The sequence below is a fragment of the Procambarus clarkii genome, chromosome 15 (assembly GCF_040958095.1).
Source record: "Procambarus clarkii isolate CNS0578487 chromosome 15, FALCON_Pclarkii_2.0, whole genome shotgun sequence".
In the NCBI taxonomy this organism is placed as follows: Eukaryota; Metazoa; Arthropoda; class Malacostraca; order Decapoda; family Cambaridae; genus Procambarus; species Procambarus clarkii.
Window position 1 is genome coordinate 4738150 of NC_091164.1, and position 27044 is coordinate 4765193.

At 47.2% G+C, this 27044-nt stretch overlaps 1 protein-coding gene across 1 annotated transcript in view; it reads left to right on the forward strand.

Annotated features, from left to right (window-relative positions):
• The first annotated feature begins 22359 nt into the window (after nt 1-22359).
• Pc (chromodomain protein polycomb) overlaps nt 22360-27044 on the forward strand; it is a 132444-nt gene continuing 127759 nt past the window's right edge. The window contains exons 1-3 of the mRNA XM_045743894.2: nt 22360-22517; nt 22623-22666; nt 22779-22844. Of these exons, the coding sequence (XP_045599850.2) occupies nt 22449-22517; nt 22623-22666; nt 22779-22844 (179 nt within the window). The 5' untranslated portion in view covers nt 22360-22448. The remainder of the gene's footprint in view (nt 22518-22622; nt 22667-22778; nt 22845-27044) is intronic.

The window sequence follows — 27044 nt, forward strand, 5'->3', positions numbered from 1 at the left end:
GGTCAAATAGATAATTCATCATTCCATCTACCACATGTTCATCACCCATCTACCACGTGTTCATCACTCATCTACCACGTGTTCATCACCCATCTACCACGTGTTCATCACTCATCTACCACGTGTTCATCACCCATCTACCACGTGTTCATCACACATCTACCACGTGTTCATCACCCATCTACCACGTGTTCACCACTCATCTACCACGTGTTCATCACCCATCTACCACGTGTTCATCACTCATCTACCACGTGTTCATCACCCATCTACCACGTGTTCATCACTCATCTACCACGTGTTCAGCACCCATCTACCACGTGTTCAGCACCCATCTACCACGTGTTCATCACCCATCTACCACGTGTTCATCACCCATCTACCACGTGTTCAGCACCCATCTACCACGTGTTCATCACCCATCTACCACGTGTTCATCACCCATCTACCACGTGTTCATCACCCATCTACCACGTGTTCATCACTCATTTACCACGTGTTCAGCACCCATCTACCACGTGTTCATCACCCATCTACCACGTGTTCATCACCCATCTACCACGTGTTCATCACCCATCTACCACGTGTTCATCACCCATCTACCACGTGTTCATCACCCATCTACCACGTGTTCATCACCCATCTACCACGTGTTCATCACCCATCTACCACGTGTTCATCACCCATCTACCACGTGTTCATCACACATCTACCACGTGTCTGTAGTTCCGAGTGAACCCGTCAATGAACTATCGCCTGCCCAGTACCTGGACAGGTGACAGCAGAGATCAGAGACTGAAGACAGTTAAGACACCTTACTGGAATTGCGTGGTTACACTAGTCGTTGTCTGAGTGATTACATGCTCACGGGCTAGAAGGCTGAGTGGACAGCGCTTCGGGTTTCGTAGTCCTAAGGGTCCGGGTTCGATCCCCGGGCGGAGGCGGAAAAAATGGGCAGTTTCTTTCACCCATGATGCGCCTGTTCACCTAGCAGTAAATAGATTCCAGGGAGTTAGACAGCTGCTACGGGCTGTGCTTCCTGGGGATGTGTAACAAAAAGGAGGCCTGGTCGAGGACCGGGCCGCGGGGACGCTAAGCCCCGAAATCATCTCAAGATAACCTAAGGCAACACCACAAGACCAGGAGCCGGATTCACGAAAGCACTTACGCAAGCACTTACGAACGTGTACATCTTTCCTCAATCTTTGACGGCTTTGGTTACATTTCTTAAACAGTTTACAAGCATGAAAACTTCCCAGTCAACTGTTGTTATTGTTATAAACAGCCTCCTGGTGCTTCAGAGCTCATTAACTGTTTAATAATTGGAAACAAAGCCGCCAAAGATTGAGAAAAGATGGACAGGTTCGTAAGTGCTTTATTCAATCTGGCCCCAGGACTGCACACACACAGCTCAAACTCCAACAGTGTACCCAGAATGGGTACCCAGAGATGGTACCCAGAGATGGTACCCAGATTGAATACCAAATGCTCCGGTATTTACTTGAAATTTTGACTAATGTAAACAATTCGTCATTCATAATTGATATGGTGATAGGAGGAGGGTGAGGGAGAGGATTGGGGAGGGGTATAAGGGAAGAAAGAGGGGGGGGCAAGGAGAACCGGGTGCCACCGGGTACCCCAGCTGGTACATGATACCCTCTGCTCACCGCCCCTCAGGTACCAGACGTCTTAATCTTGCAGACCAAGACGTATGAGAAACAGTACTGGAACACAGTGTGTAGATCAGTTTGGGTGTTGGTGTTGCTGAGACCGACGGAAGTCCAGAAGCTTGGACTTAAGCCCGGCCGTGAAGTGTGGAATAGTTCCAGACCCCGGTGGAAGGTACCCGTCAAGATCACCCCCTTCCAGCTGTCCATTCTATCCCCTTTTCCGTCATTTTCCCCATTATAACAGAGTCTAATGCCTCGTTCCTGCCCACCAACGGCCTCCAGCAGTCCATAATACCCTACCACCCGTTCTCGCACTTGCTTATAGTCAATATTGGCTTATTTAATAAGTGCATATGTGACATACTAATTGATTGTGAATATTTTAGTTTACCTTGAAAAGCTTCATAGAAAACACCGACCTCACCTAACCTTCTTAGTATGTTAAGATAAGCATCTTATTGCTTCTTATTTACAATTATTACTTAACCTATCAACGGTATAGGTTAAGTAATAATTGCTTAACCTATCAACGGTATAGGTTAAGTAATAATTGTAATTAAGAAGCAATAAGATGCTTATCTTAAATTAACATACTAAGAAGGTTAGGTGAGGTCGGTGTTTTCTATGAAGCTTTTCAAGGTAAACTAAAATATTCACAATCAATTAGTATGTCACATATGCACTTATTAAATAAGCCAATATTGACTGAAGCAAGTGCGAGAACAGGTTGTACCCTACCATTTCCCCTTCCAGCGCCCCATAATACCCCTCCCCTCTCCTTTCCCATATTTCAAACTACATCTTCCCCTTCCCAAGTGCTCTTGTCCCTCTCCGTCCTGCCCTGTCACAGTGAGGGGAAATCCCTATGGCAAGGGGAATATGATAGTGACGTCACTGAGCAGGCTGACCAGGCAGTAAGTCCCACTGAGTCAGCCACCACCATCCTCGTGCGTCTGGCAGCTACCACCACCAACCTCGTGCGTCTGGCAGGCATTACCAGCCTCGTGCGTCTGGCAGCTACCACCACCAACCTCGTGCGTCTGGCAGCTACCACCACCAACTTCGTGCGTCTGGCAGGCATTACCAGCCTCGTGCGTCTGGCAGCTACCACCACCAACCTCGTGCGTCTGGCAGCTACCACCACCAACCTCGTGCGTCTGGCAGCTACCACCACCAACCTCGTGCGTCTGGCAGGCATTACCAGCCTCGTGCGTCTGGCAGCGACCACCAACCTGGTGCATCTGGCAGCCACCACCACAACCTCATGGCTTGTCTAGAATGGTATGAGATTTGTATCAATATTCGTCGGTAATGCTTACGAAACTGCTTGTTGCAGTAGTGGATTTGACGTTTATTCTTTAAACAGGAGGGGAAAGAAAGGAGACAGCACCAGCTTATAGTTAAACCTGTCATTTTACAAATTACGTCTGAATTTAGCCGTTTGCCCAATTCAGTTCAATTTCTTTCTTTATTATGCACCCCATACCCATCCCGTGGGCGGTGGTGTAAAGGATTACAGAGGCACATAATCGGTTCAGGAACTGAACCCTCTAGTTCGTTTAGCTAAGCAAATAACAATCTTTTGACGCTAGTTACACAATTATTAATGTTATATATACATGTACACTTATTCATACATACATGTACATATATATACGTATACATATATACATACACATACATATTTAATCACCTACACAAATCAATAATCTTTTGTGTCACAAGTGATTCAACAAGAGGCTCACAACAGTCACTATACAAGGCACTTTACATCTATGGTGAGTCACACAGTTACTAGTCTTGCTGCACACCCACCCAACTGGGCGGCAGCTTTACAGTCATGTGCTCCACACCCACCCAACTGGGCGGCAGCTTTACAGTCATGTGCTCCACACCCACCCAACTGGGCGGCAGCTTTACAGTCATGTGCTCCACACCCACCCAACTGGGCGGCAGCTTTACAGTCATGTGCTCCACACCCACCCAACTGGGCGGCAGCTTTACAGTCATGTGCTCCACACCCACCCAACTGGGCGGCAGCTTTACAGTCATGTGCTCCACACCCACCCAACTGGGCGGCAGCTTTACAGTCATGTGCTCCACACCCACCCAACTGGGCGGCAGCTTTACAGTCATGTGCTCCACACCCACCCAACTGGGCGGCAGCTTTACAGTCATGTGCATGCATTACTTACAGTAAGCAAATTTTGAATACTTCGCTAAGATTTCGGGCAGCACATCATTATGAATGAAGTACTTACACATTTCTTGGACACCATTGATGGTGTTATCTCTAAATTCCGCGATTTTTTCACATTCCATTATATAATGACGCAAAGTATGCGAATAGTTCTGCTGACAGAGTTTACATTTAGTCAAATCTACATCAGCAGATGTTACAAACTCCCAGAGGTACTTGTAGCCGAGCCTAAGCCTAGCAGTGGTAACATCTAGAAGTCTGCTAACCTTATTGGATGACCCATAGACGTGCGGTACTTCCTGCATAATGGAATGATGATAGATGGAGTAACTGGTGTGAATTTCACTTTGCTTCAAGTCTCCGAAATTTAGTTGATGTTCCCGGAATATTACTGCCCTCAGGCTGCTCAAAGGCAGTCCAAGTTGGTAATCAATTCCCTCTTTACGAGCAAAAGTCTTGGCCAACTCATCAGTTCTATCATGCATTTGGAGACCAATATGGGGATATTTGCCCGTATGGCTAAAAATGGACGTAATTTGAAAATGAAAAATAATTGAAAATCAATTTTGAATTTTTGTTTTCCGAAACAGCAAAATAAGGGTCCTCTGGTAGGTTATTGTAGATACCATTTGGTATCTACAATATTTACACTTGTTTCTCCTTCTCTTGTGTTGATCTAGCCAAGGTATCAATAGCCTAGTGACAGGCTGTGTGATCTTCACCGTCCTGACGTTGTTCTGTACTGCAGGGCAGGAAGTTTTCCTAAGGTTTCAAAACGTCATGAAAAACGTTAATGGAAAGTTTCCTCTCCTAACCTAACCGAGTAAGCCGGAGGACTCGAAACAAAAAAAAAACAGTACGTCACTTTCGTGAGCCGATTTCATTTCAAATTACGTCCATTTTTGGCCATAGCGCACATACGAGCGAAAAGCAACGTTATTTTAAGACGACGGGTTGTATAGTTATAGCAGACTATATTGCACTTGGAAGGGGTCAGGATAAGGATTTTGGATGGGACGGGGGGAAGGAATGGGGCCCAACCACTTCGACGGTCGTGGGGGGGGGATTGAACGCCGACCTGCAGGAAGCGAGACCGTCGCTCTACCATCCAGCCCAAGTGTCGTCAGCGGAATGTGGTCGTTAGCAGCTGTTTCTGTACTTCAAGAGTACAGCGGAGTTGATAGTTTCAAATGTTTTTATTTCAAGGGAATTAGTGTAAGTAGAATTTAACAATGATTATGAAATAGTTAAACAGATGGCTGTACAGCATCTGCCAGCGATAATCTTATTTTCTAAGTGATTCATTGGCTGCTCGAGTAATTCCTTGTCCTCTGTGTTCCCACCAATTGATTACATATTTGAATGTATTTACTTTACAGTATTTCAAGTTCTTACTTTACAGTATTTGAAAGTCATTAGGAATGTGAGGGTGGGGCAGTGTGGATGACACAGAGCTCTGGTAGTGTGAGGGTGGGGCAGTGTGGATGACACAGAGCTCTGGTAGTGTGAGGGTGGGGCAGTGTGGATGACACAGAGCTCTGGTAGTGTGGCTGCTTGAGAAACACTGATATTTAAAGGCCACTTGGAAGCCGAGGAAGTTGGTCCATTTGGTATCTACAATATTTACACTTGTATCTCCTTCTCTTGTGTTGATCTAGCCAAGGTATTAATAGCCTAGTGGCAGGCTGTGTGATCTTCACCGTCCTGGCGGTGTTCTGTACTGCAGGGCGGTGTTCTGTACCGCAGGGCGGTGTTCTGTACCGCAGGGTGGTGTTCTGTACTGCAGGGTGGTGTTCTGTACTGCAGGGCGGTGTTCTGTACCGCAGGGCGGTGTTCTGGACTGCAGGGTGGTGTTCTGTACCGCAGGGTGGTGTTCTGTACCGCAGGGTGGTGTTCTGTACTGCAGGGTGGTGTTCTGTACTGCAGGGTGGTGTTCTGTACCGCAGGGTGGTGTTCTGTACTGCAGGGTGGTGTTCTGTACTGCAGGGTGGTGTTCTGTACTGCAGGGTGGTGTTCTGTACCGCAGGGTGGTGTTCTGTACCGCAGGGTGGTGTTCTGTACTGCAGGGTGGTGTTCTGTACTGCAGGGTGGTGTTCTGTACTGCAGGGTGGTGTTCTGTACTGCAGGGTGGTGTTCTGTACCGCAGGGTGGTGTTCTGTACTGCAGGGTCGTGTTCTGTACTGCAGGGTGGTGTTCTGTACCGCAGGGTGGTGTTCTGTACCGCAGGGTGGTGTTCTGTACTGCAGGGTGGTGTTCTGTACTGCAGGGTGGTGTTCTGTACTGCAGGGTGGTGTTCTGTACTGCAGGGTGGTGTTCTGTACCGCAGGGTGGTGTTCTGTACTGCAGGGTGGTGTTCTGTACTGCAGGGTGGTGTTCTGTACCACAGGGTGGTGTTCTGTACTGCAGGGTGGTGTTCTGTACCACAGGGCGGTGTTCTGTACTGCAGGGTGGTGTTCTGTACTGCAGGGTGGTGTTCTGTACCACAGGGTGGTGTTCTGTACTGCAGGGTGGTGTTCTGTACCGCAGGGTGGTGTTCTGTACCACAGGGTGGTGTTCTGTACTGCAGGGTGGTGTTCTGTACTGCAGGGTGGTGTTCTGTACCACAGGGTGGTGTTCTGTACCACAGGGTGGTGTTCTGTACCACAGGGTGGTGTTCTGTACTGCAGGGTGGTGTTCTGTACCGCAGGGTGGTGTTCTGTACCACAGGGTGGTGTTCTGTACTGCAGGGTGGTGTTCTGTACTGCAGGGTGGTGTTCTGTACTGCAGGGTGGTGTTCTGTACCACAGGGTGGTGTTCTGTACCACAGGGTGGTGTTCTGTACCACAGGGCGGTGTTCTGTACCACAGGGCGGTGTTCTGTACCAGGCGAAGACAGGGATGCATTATAGAGGACTATGTGCTCCCACTAGAGCCATTCTTTTCAGACTCGTTTTATGGTTTAGTAGGAAGGTTACCCGGCTGCGCCCGGGTCTCTCTCTCCCCCTTTCCTGCTCTCCTTACTCTCCCTCTCTCTCATCTCTCTTTCCCTGCCTTTCCCTCTTTGTCTGTGCCTCAAAGAAGTGAAGAAATCTAAGTTAATCAGCCTCTTTTCACCGATTAGGCTCAGGGGGACACTATTTGGTCCCATCCCCCTCTTAATAGGACCGACCCTTGACAAGCCTATGTTCGTCACGTAGCTCAGTCCATTCACCCTGCAAAGTTGGGAGAGGCTAGCCGCAAGAGTTGCGCAGACAGACGGACATATATTTGTTGAGATTTATTATCTACCACCACATTGTATACCCTCTCAGCCGTGTTGGTTTGTTTGTGATCCATAACTCCCCACCATGACTAGGAACTTGGTTAACAATATTACTTTTGTTCAGTGTAGGTGAAGGTTGTAGAAGAATAGCGTGGTGATTAAATGTACATTTTTTTGAAGGCTTATGATTTCTCAGAGCTGCTGGAGTCAACGTCATTGTTACCCTGGTAATATGAATGTTTAGGCGGCGGGTTGTAGCGAGCGTTTCCCTCTCAAGTGTTGAAGTGTCGTATGTCGCTCTTTGGTTAATGGGACAGAGAGCGAGTAGAAAGCTGATGATGATGCTGCTGCTGCTGCTACTGCTGCTGTTGCTGCTGCTGCTGCTACTGCTGCTGTTGCTGCTGCTGCTGCTGCTACTGCTGCTGTCGCTGCTGCTGCTGCTGCTGCTGCTGCTGCTGCTGTTACTGCTGCTGCTGCTGCTACTGCTGCTGTTGTTACTGCTGCTACTGCTGCTGTTGCTGCTGCTGCTGCTGCTACTGCTGCTGTTGCTGCTGCTGCTGCTGCTGCTGCTGCTGCTGTTACTGCTGCTGCTGCTGCTGCTGTTGCTGCTGCTGCTGCTGCTACTGCTGCTGTTGCTGCTGCTGCTGCTGCTGCTGCTGCTGCTGCTGCTGCTGTTACTGCTGCTGCTGCTGCTACTGCTGCTGTTGTTACTGCTGCTGTTGTTACTGCTGCTGCTGCCTGGGTGGACTGTTGATCTACAGAGCCAGCAGTGTGTAGCTGTGTCGAGGTGTGTATGTGTGGGGGGGGAAGGGGGGGGGGTCGGCGAGGTTAGGGTTCTGAGATGCTGCTTCCCGTGATGCTGGAAGGTGTGATCTCAGCTCCAGGAGAGGAAGAGTCCAGTGGAAGGTTGTAGTGTGGTGCTGGGGAGTCAGCGCCATCCCCTGAGACGGTGTTTTGCATTCGTGATTAATGCGGCCATCCACAGATTAGTGTTTTGGAATATCTTTGGGTCCTTGACAACTCCTGCCAGTCTCTCTCTCTCCCTGTTTTTGGAAGCTGGTATCGGTTTGGAAGCGATGAGTCACACTAACGTGGCTAAAGTATGTTGACCAGACCACACACTAGAAGGTGAAGGGACGACGATGTTTCGGTCCGTCCCTTCACCTTCTAGTGTGTGGTCTGGCCTTCTAGTGTGTGGTCTTTCGGTCCGTCCTGGACCATTCTCAAGTCGATTGTGACTTGGTCGACTTGAGAATGGTCCAGGACGGACCGAAACGTCGTCGTCCCTTCACCTTCTAGTGTGTGGTCTGGCCTTCTAGTGTGTGGTCTTTCGGTCCGTCCTGGACCATTCTCAAGTCGATTGTGACTTGGTCGACTTGAGAATGGCCCAGGACGGACCGAAACGTCGTCGTCCCTTCACCTTCTAGTGTGTGGTCCGGCCTTCTAGTGTGTGGTCTTTCGGTCCGTCCTGGACCATTCTCAAGTCGATTGTGACTTGATCGACTTGAGAATGGTCCAGGACGGACCGAAACGTGGTCGTCCCTTCACCTTCTAGTGTGTGGTCTGGTCAACACCGGTTTGGAAGATAACTACTGCTATGGATGCTGTTATGAGACTTGGATTCTAGTTAGAGGAAATTTAAGATTTGTTTTGAGGCTCAACATTTTCGGGTCTCGTCCATGTTGATGCCTGTTGCTGACTTCACCTTCACCTTCACCTGTTGCTGACCTTCAGTCAGGCCTGTTGCCTGACTTCACCTTCACCTTCACCTGTTGCTGACCTTCAGTCAGGCCTGTTGCCTGACTTCACCTTCACCTTCACCTGTTGCTGACCTTCAGTCAGGCCTGTTGCCTGACTTCACCACTTGACGGCTGTGTTGAGTCCTCTTGTTGTGAGTGATAAGAGCAGGAGCTGTTTAGTGAAGGACGTCCTCGGAATGTTGTGATTGGCGCCAATCTTGTGTCCAGAGATAACTATCATTAAGTTAAGCCGACGGGTTGTTCTTTCCTGACTCTCTTGTTCTCTATATATGGTATATGTCTGTTGAAACTTCTCTTGTCGAGCCATATTCCTCGGTAGTTATAGCTTGCTGCCCATTCCAGTTCCACAACTTGCATTTGCGGGTGACAGGATGAACAACCCAGCGGGTTTTCTTCCTATTGGGGAGTGTTGTACATTCTGCTATGGCGGTATGTTCACTCACAAGATGAGTGGCGCTGCCCAATAAACTCGCCCCTCGGGGCAAAATTTAAAAAAAAAATTATCTTAACGCAGAACATGGCTTCTGATTAAATGAACAAATCCACAAGGGCAGTGACGAGGATTCGAACCTGCGTACTTGATTCGTCACTGCCCCTGTGGATTTGTTCATTTGATGCATCACGTTAGTGTGCTCTCTGTGAGTGATGGCTTCTGATTTTTTAATTTAATATTTTTAAGCCTTGCTAACTTGTATCTTATCCCGTGCAGAACCTGTTTTGCTCAGGACCTGTCAGGACCTGACCCTGTAAACAGTGGCACTGGCTGACCCCCCCCCCCCCCCTCACATAACCTCTGACCTGACCTCCATATCATAGGCCCGGCTCAACTCCAGGGGCCAGATTCACGAAAGCAGTTACGCAAGCACTTACGAACGTGTACATCTTTCCTCAATCTTTGACGGCTTTGGTTACATTTATCAAACAGTTTACAAGCATGAAAACTTGCCAATCAGCTGTTGTTATAGTTATAAACAGCCTCCTGGTGCTTCCGAGCTCATTAACTGTTAAATAATTGCAAACAAAACCGCCAAATATTGAGAAAAGATGGACAGGTTCGTAAGTTCTTGCGTAACTGCTTCGTGAATCTGGCCCCAGGTCAACCCCTCACGGCGTGGACAAATGCCTCTCGCAGCGACCTGCTCTTCCAACCAACATTACTAAAAATATTCCGCTCTGGGCGTCTCGTTGCGTTTAATTAAACGCGGTTTATTTAACTGTTGGAGTTGAGGTGTGGGCCGGTTGCTCGGCTTCCTTGTGGGTTGTTAAAGTTGATAGCTTGGTCCGGGTGGACGGAGGGGGGGGGGGTTCTCCACCACTCAACTGCCCATCGTCGACGATTATATGTAAGCAATTTATGTCTTGGTAAAAGATAAAATATATCCCATGATGTTGATAGTTTAAAGGAAACAAGAGAAACGAATCGTACAACGAGGATGAAAAATGTGTTTTTTGTTGCATTTGACCGAAGAGCGTCGTTTAAATTTTGCTTCCTAGAGCATGAGAAGCCAAGTGACAGGCGTGACGTCATTAATGAGTGACGTCACTCTTGTCACCGAGCTTGTCATCGTACATCTGGCACACCCCCAGCTAACGAGGGTGACGTCAGTCCTGACTCCTAACGGCCAACCAACCAACGTTCCTCCAGTTACCTAGCGGCCATGACGTCAGCGTCACGCATGACGTCACTCCTGGCACCTCGTGTACTCACCTAGTTGTACTCACCTAGTTGTGTTTGCGGGGGTTAAGCTCTAGCTCTTTGGTCCCGCCTCTCAACTGTCAATCAACTGGTGTACAGATTACTGGGCTCTATCATATCTACATTTGAAACTGTGTATGGAGTCAGCCTCCACCACATCACTGACTAATGCATTCCATTTGTTAACTACTCTGACACTGAAAAAATTCTTTCTAACGTCTCTGTGGCTCATGTGGGTACTCAGTTTCCACCTGTGTCTCCTTGTTACCAACAAGCAAGTGACTATGTGGGGTGGGGGGTTATCTTGAGGTTATCTTGAGGTTATCTTGAGATGATTTCGGAGCTTTGGTGTCCCCCGCGGCCCGGTCCTCGACCAGGCCTCCACCCCCAGAAAGCAGCCCGTGACAGCTGACTAACACCCAGGTACCTATTTTATTGTTAGGTAACAGGGGCATAGGGTGAAAGAAACTGTTCCCATTGTTTCTCGCCGGCGCCTGGGATCAAACCCAGGACCACAGGATCACAAGACCAGCGTGCTGTCCCCTCGGCCGACCGGCTTCCTTGTCACCGGGGTGACAATGACTTTAACTCTTAATGACAGAGTTAAAGAGCACAAAAGAAGTGTTTTAAAGTCTAGAGACACGAACAATACCTGTTATTTTAGGTACTTTTAATCGTCCTATAGATTGGTCTTCTGAGATAATTATTTCCTGCCTTGCCTCTTGACCATATGGGCGCCTGACCGCTGGGTGGACAGCGCTTCGGATTCGTAGTCCTGAGGTTCCGGGTTCGTGACCCGGTGTAGGCGGAGACAAATGGTGTTAGGGCTGCTTCCTGGGGGGGTGGAGGCCTGGTCGAGAACCGGGCCGCGGGGACCCTAAGGCCCCGAAATCATCTCAAGAAGAATCACAGGCGCCGTCTTGTTGAATCGCCTCTGATCCGTAACGTGCGACACAGTGGTTGCCAGGATCAGGTTGGGTTACCGTTACCTGTGGCAGGTGGCTGCAGGTGACGGATCTCCCAATCCTGAGCACTTCAGTTGCAAACTCTGTGGGGCAGGAACTACGGCATGATCTCCCACACTACATCACTGAGTGCCCAGTTATTAGACCTTTCAGACCAGCTGGCATGAGGTACCTGGAGCTTTGCAATTACTTTATTCACTCTCGTGTTCTTGAAGATATCCACACAATGTACCCAAAATTTGCCAGTGCAGGGTATTAAACACATGGCTCTGTATGACTAACCATCCTGCGAGATGGGGACTTGTATTACCACTGCTGCCTTATTCAATCTTGTGTTGTTGATATCCTCAAAATGCACCCCGAGTCTGCCAGCGCAAACTGCTTATCACATGCCTCTGTATGACTAACCATCCTGTGTGATGGGGATTTTTTTAGCATCACTTAGTTAGCTTTTTTGACACACTGTACTCCACTTCATATAGTCTAGGGTAGCTGCACTAATGCAGATGTACCTCATATTTTAATAAAAAAAAAAAACGTGCCCAATATGAACCGTAGTAAATTTTAAATTTTGCCCCGAGGGGCGAGCATATTGGGCAGCGCCACTCATCCTGTGAGTGGACACACCGCCATAGTGACAGTATTGGGCAGCGCCACTCATCCTGTGAGTGGACACACCGCCATAGTGACAGTATTGGGCAGCGCCACTCATCCTGTGAGTGGACACACCGCCATAGTGACAGTATTGGGCAGCGCCACTCATCCTGTGAGTGGACACACCGCCATAGCAGCATATACAACACTCCCCAATAGGAAGAAAACCCGCTGGGTTGTTCATCCTGTCACTTGTACCCAGACACAGCTGGGACTTTATGCTCTAACCTTCTAAACCGACGTGATTTACATTTGCTTTAGCTCCTTTATTTTCTTTCTTTTTCTCCCTCTTTCGTCTCGTTTTTTTTTTCTCTCACTGCTGCCTCTTTACCGTTAACTCTTCTACAATTTTGTATATTTCTATTAACTCTATTTGTATACATCTTTTCTCAAGACAAGATGTATACAAATATATGTGAGTTTCATCTCACATGTCATTATTGGGACTTATTGTGTGCATCATGAGGATGTCTGCAAGAACGTGAGGCTGAGTAAGGCAACACTCAGGCACACTCACCCCCAATTCGAGGAAGGAATGAGTACAGGGTGTTAAGGCTATCGGGCCAGGGGGGAGGGGAGGGGAGAGAGAGAGAGAGAGAGAGAGAGAGAGAGAGAGAGAGAGAGAGAGAGAGAGAGAGAGAGAGAGAGAGACAGAGAGAGAGAGAGAGAGAGAGAGAGAGAGAGAGAGAGAGAGAGAGAGAGGCACCTACGAGAGCGCTCGAGGAATCGCCTAAGTCAAAAACTCCCCCTCTCCCTCTCCCTTCCCCTCTCCCTTCCCCTCTCCCTTCCCCTCTCCCTTCCCCTCTCCCTTCCCCTCTCCCTCTACCTTTCCCTCTCCGTCTCCCTACCATTTTCCTAGTCACTGTGCCCATCATCTACTGAGTGCCCCCCCCCCACTCCTGGTGACTGTAATGGGCTTGTTATTGCCCAAATATTCCTTGACTAAGTTAAGGCTCTCCCACACAACTGCCCTGGGTACTGGGGGTCCGAACTACGTGGTGCTCCATCACTTAAGACAGTCAGTAAGACTGTAGGGAGCGGTCGATAAAATGGGGATAACCTGACAGACTGAGAACGGCGTGAACTTACACACCTGGGTCATCAACACACCTGGGTCATCAACACACCTGGGTCATCAGCACACCTGGGTCATCAGCACACCTGGGTCATCAACACACCTGGGTCATCAACACACCTGGGTCATCAACACACCTGGGTCATCAACACACCTGGGTCATCAACACACCTGGGTCATCAACACACCTGGGTCATCAACACACCTGGGTCATCAACACACCTGGGTCATCAGCACACCTGGGTCATCAGCACACCTGGGTCATCAACACACCTGGGTCATCAACACACCTGGGTCATCAACACACCTGGGTCATCAACACACCTGGGTCATCAACACACCTGGGTCATCAACACACCTGGGTCATCAACACATATGGATCATCAACACATACTTGGCCAACATACTCATATGTCATCAGCACATACATGGGTCATCAACACTATTATCCTGTCTGCTCTCTCAAAACATCACTTATCCTGCTCTCTCTCTCTCTTTCTCTCTCTCTCTCTCTCTCTCTCTCTCTCTCTCTCTCTCTCTCTCTCTTAGAAACAGCAGCTGGAAAAAGACAAATGTGATGCCAATCAACAAGAAAGGAGATAGAGAAGAGGCACTTAACTACAGACCAGTGGCCCTCACAAGCATCCTTTGCAAATTCCTTGATAGAATTATAAGGTTAAGACTAGTTGCACACCTACAAAGAATTAGGTTTGTAAGCAAACATCAACGCGGCTTTAGGGAAGGGATATACAAGGCTGACGAACTTCCTGGAATTTGATGACAGAGAACACTGGGCAGATTGTGCATTTGTGGGCTGCCAAAAAGGCTTTGATACAGTACCACACAGGTTATTATAGGAACTCCATAGGCAGGCAGGAGTAGGCGGCAACGCACTATCACTGGTAAGGAATTTCCTAGTAGACAGGAGTCAGAGAGTGACAGTGAGGGACAAGAAGTTGGTCTGGCGTAGAGTAACAAGCGGGGTGCCTCAAGGGTCGGTGCTGGGTCCCATATTATTCTTCTTTTATGTAAATGACTTGACTGCAGGAGTTGAGTCTTATATGTCGGTCTTTGTAGACGATTCGAAACTAATGAGAAGGGTTGAGATAGATGAGGATTGTAATATAAAGATGACTTTAAACAAGCTACAGAACTGGTCTGAGAAATGGCTGTTAGAATTCAACACCAGCAAGTGTAAGGTGATGGAAATGGAATCAGGAGTCATGAGACCGAAAGGCCAATACACGATGAAGGAAAACGTGTATTGGCCCAATAACGACTAGAGAAAAAGACCTCTGAGTGGCCATAACAACAAGGCTAACTACGGAGGCCCATATAACTGAGGTTTATGAATAGAATAATATCGGCTGCCTACTGCATACGGGAGCCGGTCGGCCGAGCGGACAGCACGCTGGACTTGTGATCCTGTGGTTCTGGGTTCGATCCCAGGCGCCGGCGAGAAACAATGGGCAGAGTTTCTTTCACCCTATGCCCCTGTTACCTAGCAGTAAAATAGGTACCTGGGTGTTAGTCAGCTGTCACGGGCTGCTTCCTGGGGGTGGAGACCTGGTCGAGGACCGGGCCGCGGGGACACTAAAAAAGCCCCGAAATCATCTCAAGATAACCTCAAGATACTCTACGCTGGCAAAGGTCAGAACATCCTTCAGGAACTTGAATAAAAGGAGGCTTTTAGACCACTGTATACCGCATATGTGAGGCAAGTTTTACAGTACGCCGTCCCATCGTGGAGCCCCCATCCTAATTAAAAAAAAAAACACATAAGAAAACTCAAATGGATGCAGAGGTTTTCAACAAAACTCATCCAAGAGCTACGAAGGATGAGGCATGAAGAAAGACTGAAGGAACTAAACCTGACGGAACTAGAAAGGGAGGAAAGAGAAAGGAGACATGATAGAGACGTATAAAATACTTAGGGGGGAACTGATAGAGTGGAAAAACAAGAAATACTTACAATATATACCACTAGGGCACGGATGGAAGCAGGAGACCCAGATGAATAACAGAGGTGTTAGAAAATGTTATTTTATCTTCTACTAAAATATCTGATGCCTCCCACATTACACGGGGTAAATGGAATGACTTAGTAGAGTAGATTGTAGAAGAGAGTAGAAGAGTAGATTGTAGAGGCAAACTTAATTCACACAAACTTAATTCACAACATTAAAAGCACGTATGATACGGAAATAGATCAGGAGTCACTGCATTAGACAACCAGAAAAATGGGGTCCAAGAGCCAGAGCTCAACCCCGCCGCAAGTTGTACTAAGCGAGTACAACTGGGTGAGTACCCACCAGCTCCCCCTCTCAGTGTCCCAGGAACTCCGCCAGTTCACTTCTGGTCTCCAGGAAGGCCCATAACATTGATCACCACAAGTGAGCTCGGTCACCGCTTCTGTGTAGCGGGGGGCAGCGCGCCCGCCCCCTGCTTCCCGGTACTGCCGCCTTTGTCCTCGTGTTGCTGTGGGGGGCGGTAGATGGCGTCGCGAGGGTGGTAGGTGGTGTGTGGTAGATGCTCTCGCGGTGGGGTAGATGGTGTGTGGTAGATGCTGTCGCGGTGGGGTAGATGGTGTGTGGTAGATGCTCTCGCGGTGGGGTAGACGGCGTGGTAGATGGTGTGTTGGTGTAGCAGAGCTGCCACATTAAACGCAGACGTACCATTACTTACAGTAGTACGTGCATACTAGACGCACAGTACAGCACTAGACGCGCAGTACCGCACTAGACGCACAGTACCGCACTAGACGCGCAGTACCGCACTAGACGCACAGTACCGCACTAGACGCACAGTACCGCACTAGACGCACAGTACCGCACTAGACGCACAGTACCGCACTAGACGCAGATACACTACAATAAACACAGGGGTACCACACTTACCGAAGCTATTTTGTGTGATAGTAAAGAGAGCAGTTGCCGTGTGTGGTGAGAGCCGCGGTGCAAAGGTGCGATAATTAGCCAGAGTAATGGTGATGTTTGGCACGTGAGTAAGTGCTAGTTAGTGTGGGGGTAATAGCCAGCTTCGCTAGTTAGTGTGGGGTAATAGCCAGCTTCGCTAGTTAGTGTGGGTGTAATAGCCAGCCTCATACAACCTGTCCTTTTAAAAAATAACGTCGCTTTTGGCCGTTTACCCGTATGACCGAAAGTGGACGTAATTTGAAAATGAAAATAAATTTGGGATTTTTTTTCAACAACAGTAAGTTAAGGGTCCTCTGGTAGGTTAGGCGGGCAGGAAATTCTCATAAGTTTCAAAACGTTATGAAAAACGTTAATGGAATATTTCCTCCTCTAACCTTACCGAGTAAGCCGGACGACTCAAACAGGAAACGGGACAGTACGTCACTTTTGTGAGTCGATTTTATTTCAAATTACGTCCTATACATAGTGAGCATACGAGCCAAAAGCGACGTTATTTTTAAGAGGACGGGTTGGGTAAGAGAACCTCCTTAAGTCTTTCGCTTACCTGCCGTGTTTTATCTGGTTTCTTTGCTGTCCTTGTGTGTGTGTGTGTGTTTTGTGCCATCAAATACCAGCGTGTTTTAATTTGTTTGTGTTTATTTTAGAAGTTTGAGTATGTATTTAGCTCCTATGTGCCTCTGGTAATGGCATGTAGTCCAGTATGGCCAGCCATACTGGAGCCGTGAAGCCATGAGACTATGAGCCATAGTCGTTGGTGGGCACCTCTGTCCTCGCCGTGAAGGTGGTCGTTGGTGGGCACCTCTGTCCTCGCCGTGAAGGTGGTCGTTGGTGGGCACCTCTGTCCTCGCCATGAAGGTGGTCGTTGGTGGGCACCTCTGTCCTCGCCATGAAGGTGGTGGTTGGTGGGCACCTCTGTCCTCGCCGTGAAGGTGGTCGTTGGTGGGCACCTCTGTCCTCGCCATGAAGGTGGTCGTTGGTGGGCACCTCTGTCCTCGCCGTGAAGGATTACAGATCAGTGCTAGAGAAAATGTGATCCTAAAATGATCAATCTTGTAGCAACAGTTTAGTCAAACGTACAAAAATGGACTGTTGTAGCCTACAATGTTCACCTTTTGTACTATTAATTTTTATAGAGGGTGCAAAATAAAGCCCAAGCCTAACTTGAACATTTCTAGGCCTAGTATAGCGCATATATTTAATATATTAGGCCTATGTTAGCTTGGACAGGTTATCTCTGTCTAAGCAGAGGTAACCCCTGTTGTCTCACTACCTCCCCTGTTGTTGTCACACTACCTCCCCTGTTCTTGTCTCACTCTCTGGGAGTCTCTCATCTGATGTTTCCTCGTCTCTCACCGCTGGGACCGGGCCCGTGTCGAACATCAGTGTCATGGAGTTCCTCGCAGATGTCGTGTTTTTTCATTCATTCTCGAGTCATTTTCAGTGTTGACACTTGGTATTTCAAGTGTGTGTGTGTGTGTGTGTGTGTGTGTGTGTGTGTGTGTGTGTGTGTGTGTGTGTGTGTGTGTGTGTGTGTGTGCGTGTGTGTGTGTGTGTGTTACAGATAAATATATGTAGTAAATATAATAGAGGAAAAATAGATTGGTTAGAAAGGCTGGGTCCAAGAGTAAATAGCTCGATTCTACAGACACAAATAGTAAATACAAACATAACTAGCGGCACTACAACTAGTTACCGGTTGATTTAAAGACACAGAAAAATAAATAATATTTTGTGGCTCAAAAATCTGCTCTTGAAGCTCTTGAAAACTCTCGCAAGATGGACAGCAAGAACCTCATACTAGCAACTATAAATGACCTGATCGCTGCGCAGGATAAAGAGTTAGCTCTTTAAATAAATTTATAGAGCTTTGAATAAAGCTCTTTTGTACGGCTGCCATCCTGCTAAATCTAACCTCGACAATGACTCAGACATTGCATCCAAATTAGTGTATAATAAGGAAGACATTGAATTAGACATACGTATGGTTCTATGGCTGAGAATGCTCCCTACCTCTCGTAATCGTAACGAGGGATTACCCCCTCTCATAACTACCATAACCCCCCCCCCTCTAACAACCTCCCCCCCCCTCCCTTGGGGGGCCCCCCCCAACCACAATGCCAAATTCGGCAATGCTCTAACGGCCCCTAATTAGGGCTATTGACCTGGGCAATGGCTTCAAGCATCGACTGCAATACAGAGTATTAGTTGACCATTTTGACTCGATAACGAGGCTCTCTACAGTTAATTCATACAACCGTTAATGTATTTTATCGTCAGGTATACATCCCCCCCCCTCCCCCCCCCACACACCCTCACGGAGCTCGATCATGGCGAGGAACATGTTACACATGAACATCTGTGCAACACCTGTCACAAAGGTGTATGGTAGTGTGGTGGTGGTGTTGGTAACCTGTGTGGAATCTATACTAGGGGGGCCCTCTCAGCACCGTATACACCTGCAGGACTGGTTCACGGACTGACTGGTTTAATGACTGACTGGTTCACTCACTGATTGGTTTAATGACTGACTGGTTCACTCACTGATTGGTTCACTGCCTGACTGGTTCACTGACTGACTGCTTCACTGCCTCACTGCTTCACTGTCTGACTGCTTCACTGCCTGACTGGTTCACTGACTGGTTCACTGACTGGTTCACTGACTGCTTCACTGCCTGACTGGTTCACTGACTGGTTCACTGACTGGTTCACTGACTGGTTCTCTGACTGGTTCACTGCCTGACTGGAGGTTTCAGTAGCTTTCTCTTCAGCGTGTTCTTGTTGTGATAATAATCCAACCCCCCCCTCCCCCCCCCCCCTCTCTCTCTCTCTCTCTCTCTCTCTCTCTCTCTCTCTCTCTCTCTCTCTCTCTCTCTCTCTCTCTCTCTCTCTCTCTCTCTCTCTCTCTCTCTCTCTCTCCCCCCCTCTCCCCCTCTCCCTCTCCCTCTCCCTCTCCCTCTCCCTCTCCCCCCTCCCCTCCCTCCCCCACAGACCCCAACAATACTCTGCTCCGCCACAGACCCCAACAATACTCTGCTCCGCCACAGACAAATGATATGTAGTAATAATCTCTTTAAGAAAACTTTCTTCTGGCCACTTCGTATAGAAGAAAAAGTTAATGAAACGCTCGTCCTGCGAACTGGCTTTCCAAAATGGCGGCCGCAGATGGGTGTGGGAATCGGCTGTTGCTGTTATCCGACAATGTCGTGTACCGTCTTGAGGATTCTGTACCGTTGTTAAGCCCGTGTACCGTCACTCAAGGTCCTGGTGTCGGAGGGCCTGTTAGTGCGGACCTCAGGAGTTACCAGGGAGTATTAGTCTTGCTGGTGCGGGAGCGCCGTAGCCTAGCGGCGAAACTCACCAGTAATCGTCTTTGGTACCAGTGTCGGGCGCCTGTTGCCTGCGTGTAGACTGACAGGCTACGCGCGCCGCAGTGCGTATATGTAGAATATTTATGTGTTTGCTGGTCAAGTTTAGGGTATATGGAAGTAGATACTTGAAGCATATATGAGTAGATAGTGAGGCATATATGTGAGTAGATAATGAGCCACATATGTGAGTAGATAGTGAGGCATATATGTGAGTAGATAATGAGCCATATATGTGTAGATAATGAGCCATATATGTGAGTAGATAGTGAGGCATATATGTGAGTGGATAATGAGGCATATATGTGTAGATAATGAGGCATATATGAGAGTAGATAATGAGGCATATATGAGAGTAGATAATGAGGCATATATGTGTAGATAATGAGGCATATATGAGAGTAGATAATGAGGCATATATGAGAGTAGATAATGAGGCATATATGTGTAGATAATGAGGCATATATGTGTAGATAATGAGGCATATATGAGAGTAGATAATGAGGCATATATGAGAGTAGATAATGAGGCATATATGAGAGTAGATAATGAGGCATATATGAGTAGATAATGAAGCTTATGCAGGTAGATACCGAGTCATTTATTTACATGTCACTTATTCAGGTCAAAAATAATACACTTAAAGGTAGATAATAATTCAGTATCAGAACTCTCATGCTACTCGTACAAAAATATACAAATACTGAACAGTACTGGTAGATACAAACGCAGTACTGGTAGATACAAACGCAGTACTGGTAGATACAAACGCAGTACTGGTAGATACAAATGCAGTACTGGTAGATACAAATACAGTACTAATACTACAGTACCTCGAGGTAGATGATAATAATACAGAACAAGTTATATATACAGGTAGAAGTAAATACAATACAGGTAGATATAAATACAATACAGGTAGATATAAATACAGTACAGGTAGATATATATACAATGCAGGTAGGTAATATTTCAGTACCAGAAATCTCATAATCCAGATACAGGTAGATAAGAAAACATTACACAAAATGATCTAGGACTAAGGAGACGTGACGGCCTGTTTAGTGAGCATAACAAGGAAAAGTTAGCTCCAGCCAGGACAACGAAAGTGTGGATTATGAGAATCTATAAATCAAGAACTCCCTCACCCCTTTCTCGTGGGTTCGAATCCTCCTTATGGCTCCTACGGAGTTTCTCAAGGCACGAGAGATTTCTGAAATTTGCTCAGTAAATCGCCTAAATTACTGGCACCATCTCGAAGCACTCAAAATGTGTTTTCTCAGGAAAGGATTTGTTGTTATTTAAGATTCGCTACTTGGAACAAAAAGTTGCAAGTAGCACGGGCTATGGTGAGCCCGTAGTGGTCTACGGGCTCACATAATATATACATGGGGAGATACTCGAAGGCAGGTCCCAAATATGTACAGTCGAATAACAACTTACTAGAGCGAAGGAATATTATAGGAAATACAAAGGCATAACAGACCCAGAAAATAGTAGTGGTACCATGGGAACAATCAGAGAACACTGTATCATCACCACAGGTCACGGCTCTTCAACCTTCTTCCACTAGATATAATAAATATTGGCAGAACAAAAGTGGAGGTTTTCAAGAGGCAAATGGACAACATCGTGCAGATAGTGCCAGATAACCCCGGTTGTAATGTATATATATATGAACCTGTGGACCTGGTCAGCAATAGCTTGACTGATCAAGTTATCACCAGACAAGCCTAGCTTGGGGCAGTAAAACTCTCGAAACCAATTACAGCTAAACTACAGGTAAATTATAACTCTTATAAATTTTAAGATTAAGAATTGACAATGTTAAGATTGTCGTGTTTATACAGGCAGACGGGGACGCTTATATATGTAGATATTGATACACATGCTTGTGGGTAATTGCACATACACAGGTGGCCAACATACCACATATTTACAAAAACTGAAGAGCGTTGTTTTATATGATTTGATTATACACACATTCATTTTGTTAAACATTTTACCCATAGCTGTTACGTCTAAATATTGTTGTGACTACTTTGGCAAAGGGGAAATTAACAGTGTACCGAAGACGAAGCGTTTTATCTACGCAGGTGGATGCGAGAACCTGTGCGAACGACTCATGAATCCGCAATGAATCATTTGAAAGTTGACAAGCTACCCTTCACATGCGGGGCCCCGCCTCCCTCCGCCTCTCACACATTACAACGAGCCCAATCGTTTTTTTTTTGTTATCTTGTCTCTCCCGTTCCCAAGCCACACTCACAACGCCACTCCCCCCGTCCCTCTCTCCCTTTTCCTACCCTACTCTCCTTTTTTATATACAAAACTATTTTTTATCTCATTTTATCGGTTCAGGAGTATTCTCTACCTCTAGGCACAGAAGCTTTTACCCGAGCGAGAAGAACTAAGATGGGTGGGAGGCAGGTCATTCTAATCTGTAATTCGGAGGAAGGATAAGGTAAACAGGCGAGAAATATGGGAAGAATGCGATGTAAACAAACGGTGGGGGTGATGAGGTCCTTTACTTCAGAGTTGAAAGATCCTTCATGAAGGTACGGGACTTGTGGCCGGAAAACGTATCATACACTCACATGACTCATTACCGCTTTATAAATAAACCACACATTAAACACAACATATTCCGTATTTCTTAATGTAAAATTGTAAAATAGTCATGTTGAATGCAGGACTATATGAATCAATATAAAATAATTGTTAAAATATTTATAAATTAAAATACGCCTGATAGTTTTCTAGTGTTGGCAGCCCTGCCGTGACGTAGTACTCGAGCGGTTTGCGACGAAGGCGCCAGAAACTCCCTCAGTTTGAGTGAAACTGTGGTGGGGAGAGGACATACTCGTTCATCCCCGAGTGATATATCATGGAGCTTTCTTTAGTGGGCGATAGGGTTTATGCAGCCGAATGCATACAGAAGAAAAGAGTGAGGAGGGTACGTAGCGCCGAAACTGTGTCAATGGTGCGAAAATAGAGCTGAAAAGTGAAAAATAAGGCGGTACTTAGCGACTCGACTCATTTGTTTTGGTTTCCGTTGCAGGGTCGTGTGGAGTATTTGGTCAAATGGAAGGGCTGGTCTAACAAGTAAGTCAACCACGCGGTTTACTGTGATGTATACGAGTGGTAGATACACCTCCCCCACGCACGTGTGGCTCCTCCACCTCGCCTCTAACACCCCCGCTCCCTCTCCTTCCAGACACAACACATGGGAGCCGATTGAAAACATCTTGGACGTCCGCCTGCTGGAGGCCTTCGAGGAGAGGTAGGTAGCGCATGCGTGTGTGTGAGTGTGCGTGCGTGTATGTGTGTGTGTGTGTTTGGCCTCCACACCCGGTAACACCAGTGTTCGCGGCAGGTTTGTGATAGGAGGAAATATTGCTGCTGGGTTGGGTAAAAAGGCTAGGCGAGCGTCGGCTCGGGGCTAGGAGTGGTGGTGTTTCTCGCGTCTACACCCCGCTTAACTTAACACTATTTGCTAGCTTTGAATGCATCATTCCCACGTTTTTTCCCCGTCTCTTTTTGCCACTTCATAACGGCCATACTGTTGTGATTTTGTATGCGTAGGCCTATACATCTTTTACATTGTGAGGCATAGGCGTATTGATTTGGCCTCCTCGGCGTTGTCAAGTCGGGTAGTTTGGTTGTCTAGTGACTTAAGTTTGTCATTATGATCAAGAATGGTGCATTGTGTAATCTGGACTTTATTGTCAATAGGCCTGTTATCGTCAGGATAACATTGTGAGGTCTGATGTGCTGTCCATTCACCTGGATTGTATTTCCACGGAAGCGTGGATGGCCATTTATCTGATATGCTTGTCAGTATGATCAAGATCTGTCGTGTTTGTCAGTGTGAAGATCTGTCGTGTTTGTCAGTGTGAAGATCTGTCGTGTTTGTCAGTGTGAAGATCTGTCGTGTTTGTCAGTGTGAAGATCTGTCGTGTTTGTCAGTGTGAAGATCTGTCGTGTTTGCTTGTGTGTGTGTAAATCAGTATGATGGTCAAGCTCTTGTGTGTGTGTCAACATGGTCAAGCTCTTGTGTGTGTGTCAACATGGTCAAGCTCTTGTGTGTGTGTCAACATGGTCAAGCTCTTGTGTGTGTGTCAACATGATGGTCAAGCTCTTGTGTGTGTGTCAACATGATGGTCAAGCTCTTGTGTGTGTGTCAACATGATGGTCAAGCTCTTGTGTGTGTGTCAACATGATGGTCAAGCTCTTGTGTGTGTGTCAACATGGTCAAGCTCTTGTGTGTGTGTCAACATGATGGTCAAGCTCTTGTGTGTGTGTGTCAACATGATGGTCAAGCTCTTGTGTGTCTCAACATGATGGTCAAGCTCTTGTGTGTGTGTCAACATGATGGTCAAGCTCTTGTGTGTGTGTCAACATGATGGTCAAGCTCTTGTGTGTGTGTCAACATGATGGTCAAGCTCTTGTGTGTGTGTCAACATGGTCAAGCTCTTGTGTGTGTGTCAACATGGTCAAGCTCTTGTGTGTGTGTCAACATGGTCAAGCTCTTGTGTGTGTGTCAACATGATGGTCAAGCTCTTGTGTGTGTGTTAACATGGTCAAGCTCTTGTGTGTGTGTGTCAACATGATGGTCAAGCTCTTGTGTGTGTGTCAACATGATGGTCAAGCTCTTGTGTGTGTGTCAACATGATGGTCAAGCTCTTGTGTGTGTGTCAACATGATGGTCAAGCTCTTGTGTGTGTGTCAACATGATGGTCAAGCTCTTGTGTGTGTGTCAACATGATGGTCAAGCTCTTGTGTGTGTCAACATGATGGTCAAGCTCTTGTGTGTGTGTCAACATGGTCAAGCTCTTGTGTGTGTGTCAACATGATGGTCAAGCTCTTGTGTGTGTGTCAACATGATGGTCAAGCTCTTGTGTGTGTGTGTCATTATGATGGTCAAGCTCTTGTGTGTGTGTCAACATGATGGTCAAGCTCTTGTGTGTGTGTCAACATGGTCAAGCTCTTGTGTGTGTGTCAACATGGTCAAGCTCTTGTGTGTGTGTCAACATGGTCAAGCTCTTGTGTGTGTGTCAACATGGTCAAGCTCTTGTGTGTGTGTCAACATGATGGTCAAGCTCTTGTGTGTGTGTTAACATGGTCAAGCTCTTGTGTGTGTGTGTCAACATGATGGTCAAGCTCTTGTGTGTGTGTCAACATGATGGTCAAGCTCTTGTGTGTGTGTCAACATGATGGTCAAGCTCTTGTGTGTGTGTCAACATGATGGTCAAGCTCTTGTGTGTGTGTCAACATGATGGTCAAGCTCTTGTGTGTGTCAACATGATGGTCAAGCTCTTGTGTGTGTGTCAACATGGTCAAGCTCTTGTGTGTGTGTCAACATGATGGTCAAGCTCTTGTGTGTGTGTCAACATGATGGTCAAGCTCTTGTGTGTGTGTCAACATGATGGTCAAGCTCTTGTGTGTGTGTCAACATGATGGTCAAGCTCTTGTGTGTGTGTGTCATTATGATGGTCAAGCTCTTGTGTGTGTGTCAACATGATGGTCAAGCTCTTGTGTGTGTGTCAACATGGTCAAGTGTTGTGCATATTTGACATTTAATGTAAGCTGAGTATCTTTTTAAATAAACCATATACAGTACGTCCCATTTAACGCAAATCCTCCTCTTAAGCATTTGCAGGATTGTTGAAAGAAGAAATTTTTAAGCTTATAATAATTTTGATATCGAGCATTTTATGGTCATTTAAATTTCTTATTAATAAATTATTTTATGACTGTCAATATTACTGAGTAGCTACACTCCTTTAAATTTGTGTCAGCGTTTCAAAAAAGTAATTTAAATAATGAAATGTCACCCCCTTGAAACCAAATTGATTGATCCTTGTGTAGCTGTCCTTTATTGCAATACTCCTTAGGGGGGTTATCTTGAGATGATTTGCCTAATTAGTGGGGGCAATAAGGGGTATTGCCTAATTATCCTCCGCTCTTAATGATTCGTAATCACACCGCGATAGATGTTACTGTAGGACTGATGCATAGCGTCTATATTTATAAGTCGAGCCTGGCCTCGGGCCGGGCTTGGGGAGTAGAACTCCCAGAACCCCATCAAGCAGGTATCAAGCAAATATAATAAGTGTTTTGTGCTTGTTAGAATTTTTGCGTTATCTAGACTTTTCACAAATGGTGTAATCAAGTTTTTGAACGATATGGCGTTTCCTGGACTTGGGCATAATCAAGTGTGCATTGATTATAGTGTGTGTGATGTGGTGGGGGCGTGTGAGATCAATATGGTGTAATCAACAGTTTAAGATCAATATGGTGAAACTAGTGTGTGTAGTTAATGCACTATTATATTTATATAGCCTAATTGTCATCTGGAGAGACGTGCAGGTAAGGCTGACGTGTCATCCTGTATTCGTATACATTACAATATGTGTTGACACACACACACTAATTGTTCTTATGTTGCAAGCTATATACGGCAGCGGATGATATTACCGAGCAAGAGTGTACTAATACAAACAAAAAAGGTAGCCGAGGCGTTAATCCCTAGGCTTTATTTCAACTCCAGCCAGGGGTGCTGACACCAGTCACAGCTACGAGCGAATTGTCCGGCCCCTCCCTGCCGCCGTCCACCACCAACAATCCTTTCATCTCCACCCCTCCATCTTTACCCCAACACACACCCCCTCCATCACCACTCCCACACACACACACACACACCCTCCATCTCTACCCCCCCCCCCCACACACACCCTACATCTCCACCCCCACACACACACCCTCCATCTCCACCCCCACACACACACCCTCCATCTCCCCCCCCCCACCCCCACACACACACCCTCCATCTCCCCCCCCCCCCCCACCCCCACACACACACCCTCCATCTCCACCCCCACACACACACACCCTCCATCTCCCCCCCCCCCCACCCCCACACACACACCCTCCATCTCCACCCCCACACACCCTCCTTCTCCACCCCCACCCCCCCACACCCTCCTTCTCCACCCCCACACACCCTCCTTCTCCACCCCCACACACACCCTCCCTCCCCCAGTTCTGCCGACCTCAACGCCCCGCCTCCTCTCTGGCTCGAGCCACCATTCAGGTAGTCACTCCCCAGCCAGTACTCATCTGTAATAATGATAATACGACGCTTGTGCCTGGCTAAATCACTTTTAATGCTGCGAGTGACATCTCTCTCTCCGAGATGACTGCTTCATCAGAGTTAGTGGGGGTGAAGGGTCGTGATGAGTGAGGCACTGGGAGGAACACTCCCATGTCTGTCTGAGTGAGTGGGAGTGCAGCCCAACCGTACTGTAAAGGCTTCCAAAGAATTCCACCCCCCCCCCTCAAGATGAACGAAATTTGCATCAAGTGAGGTTTGGGTTAGAGATGGTACAGTTTATCACTGCGGAAAGGTGTGGAGGGTAATAAGCTTTGATGGTCAGTATATCATGGTTTAGTAGGTAGGCTGGCCCAGGGTGCCTTCAGC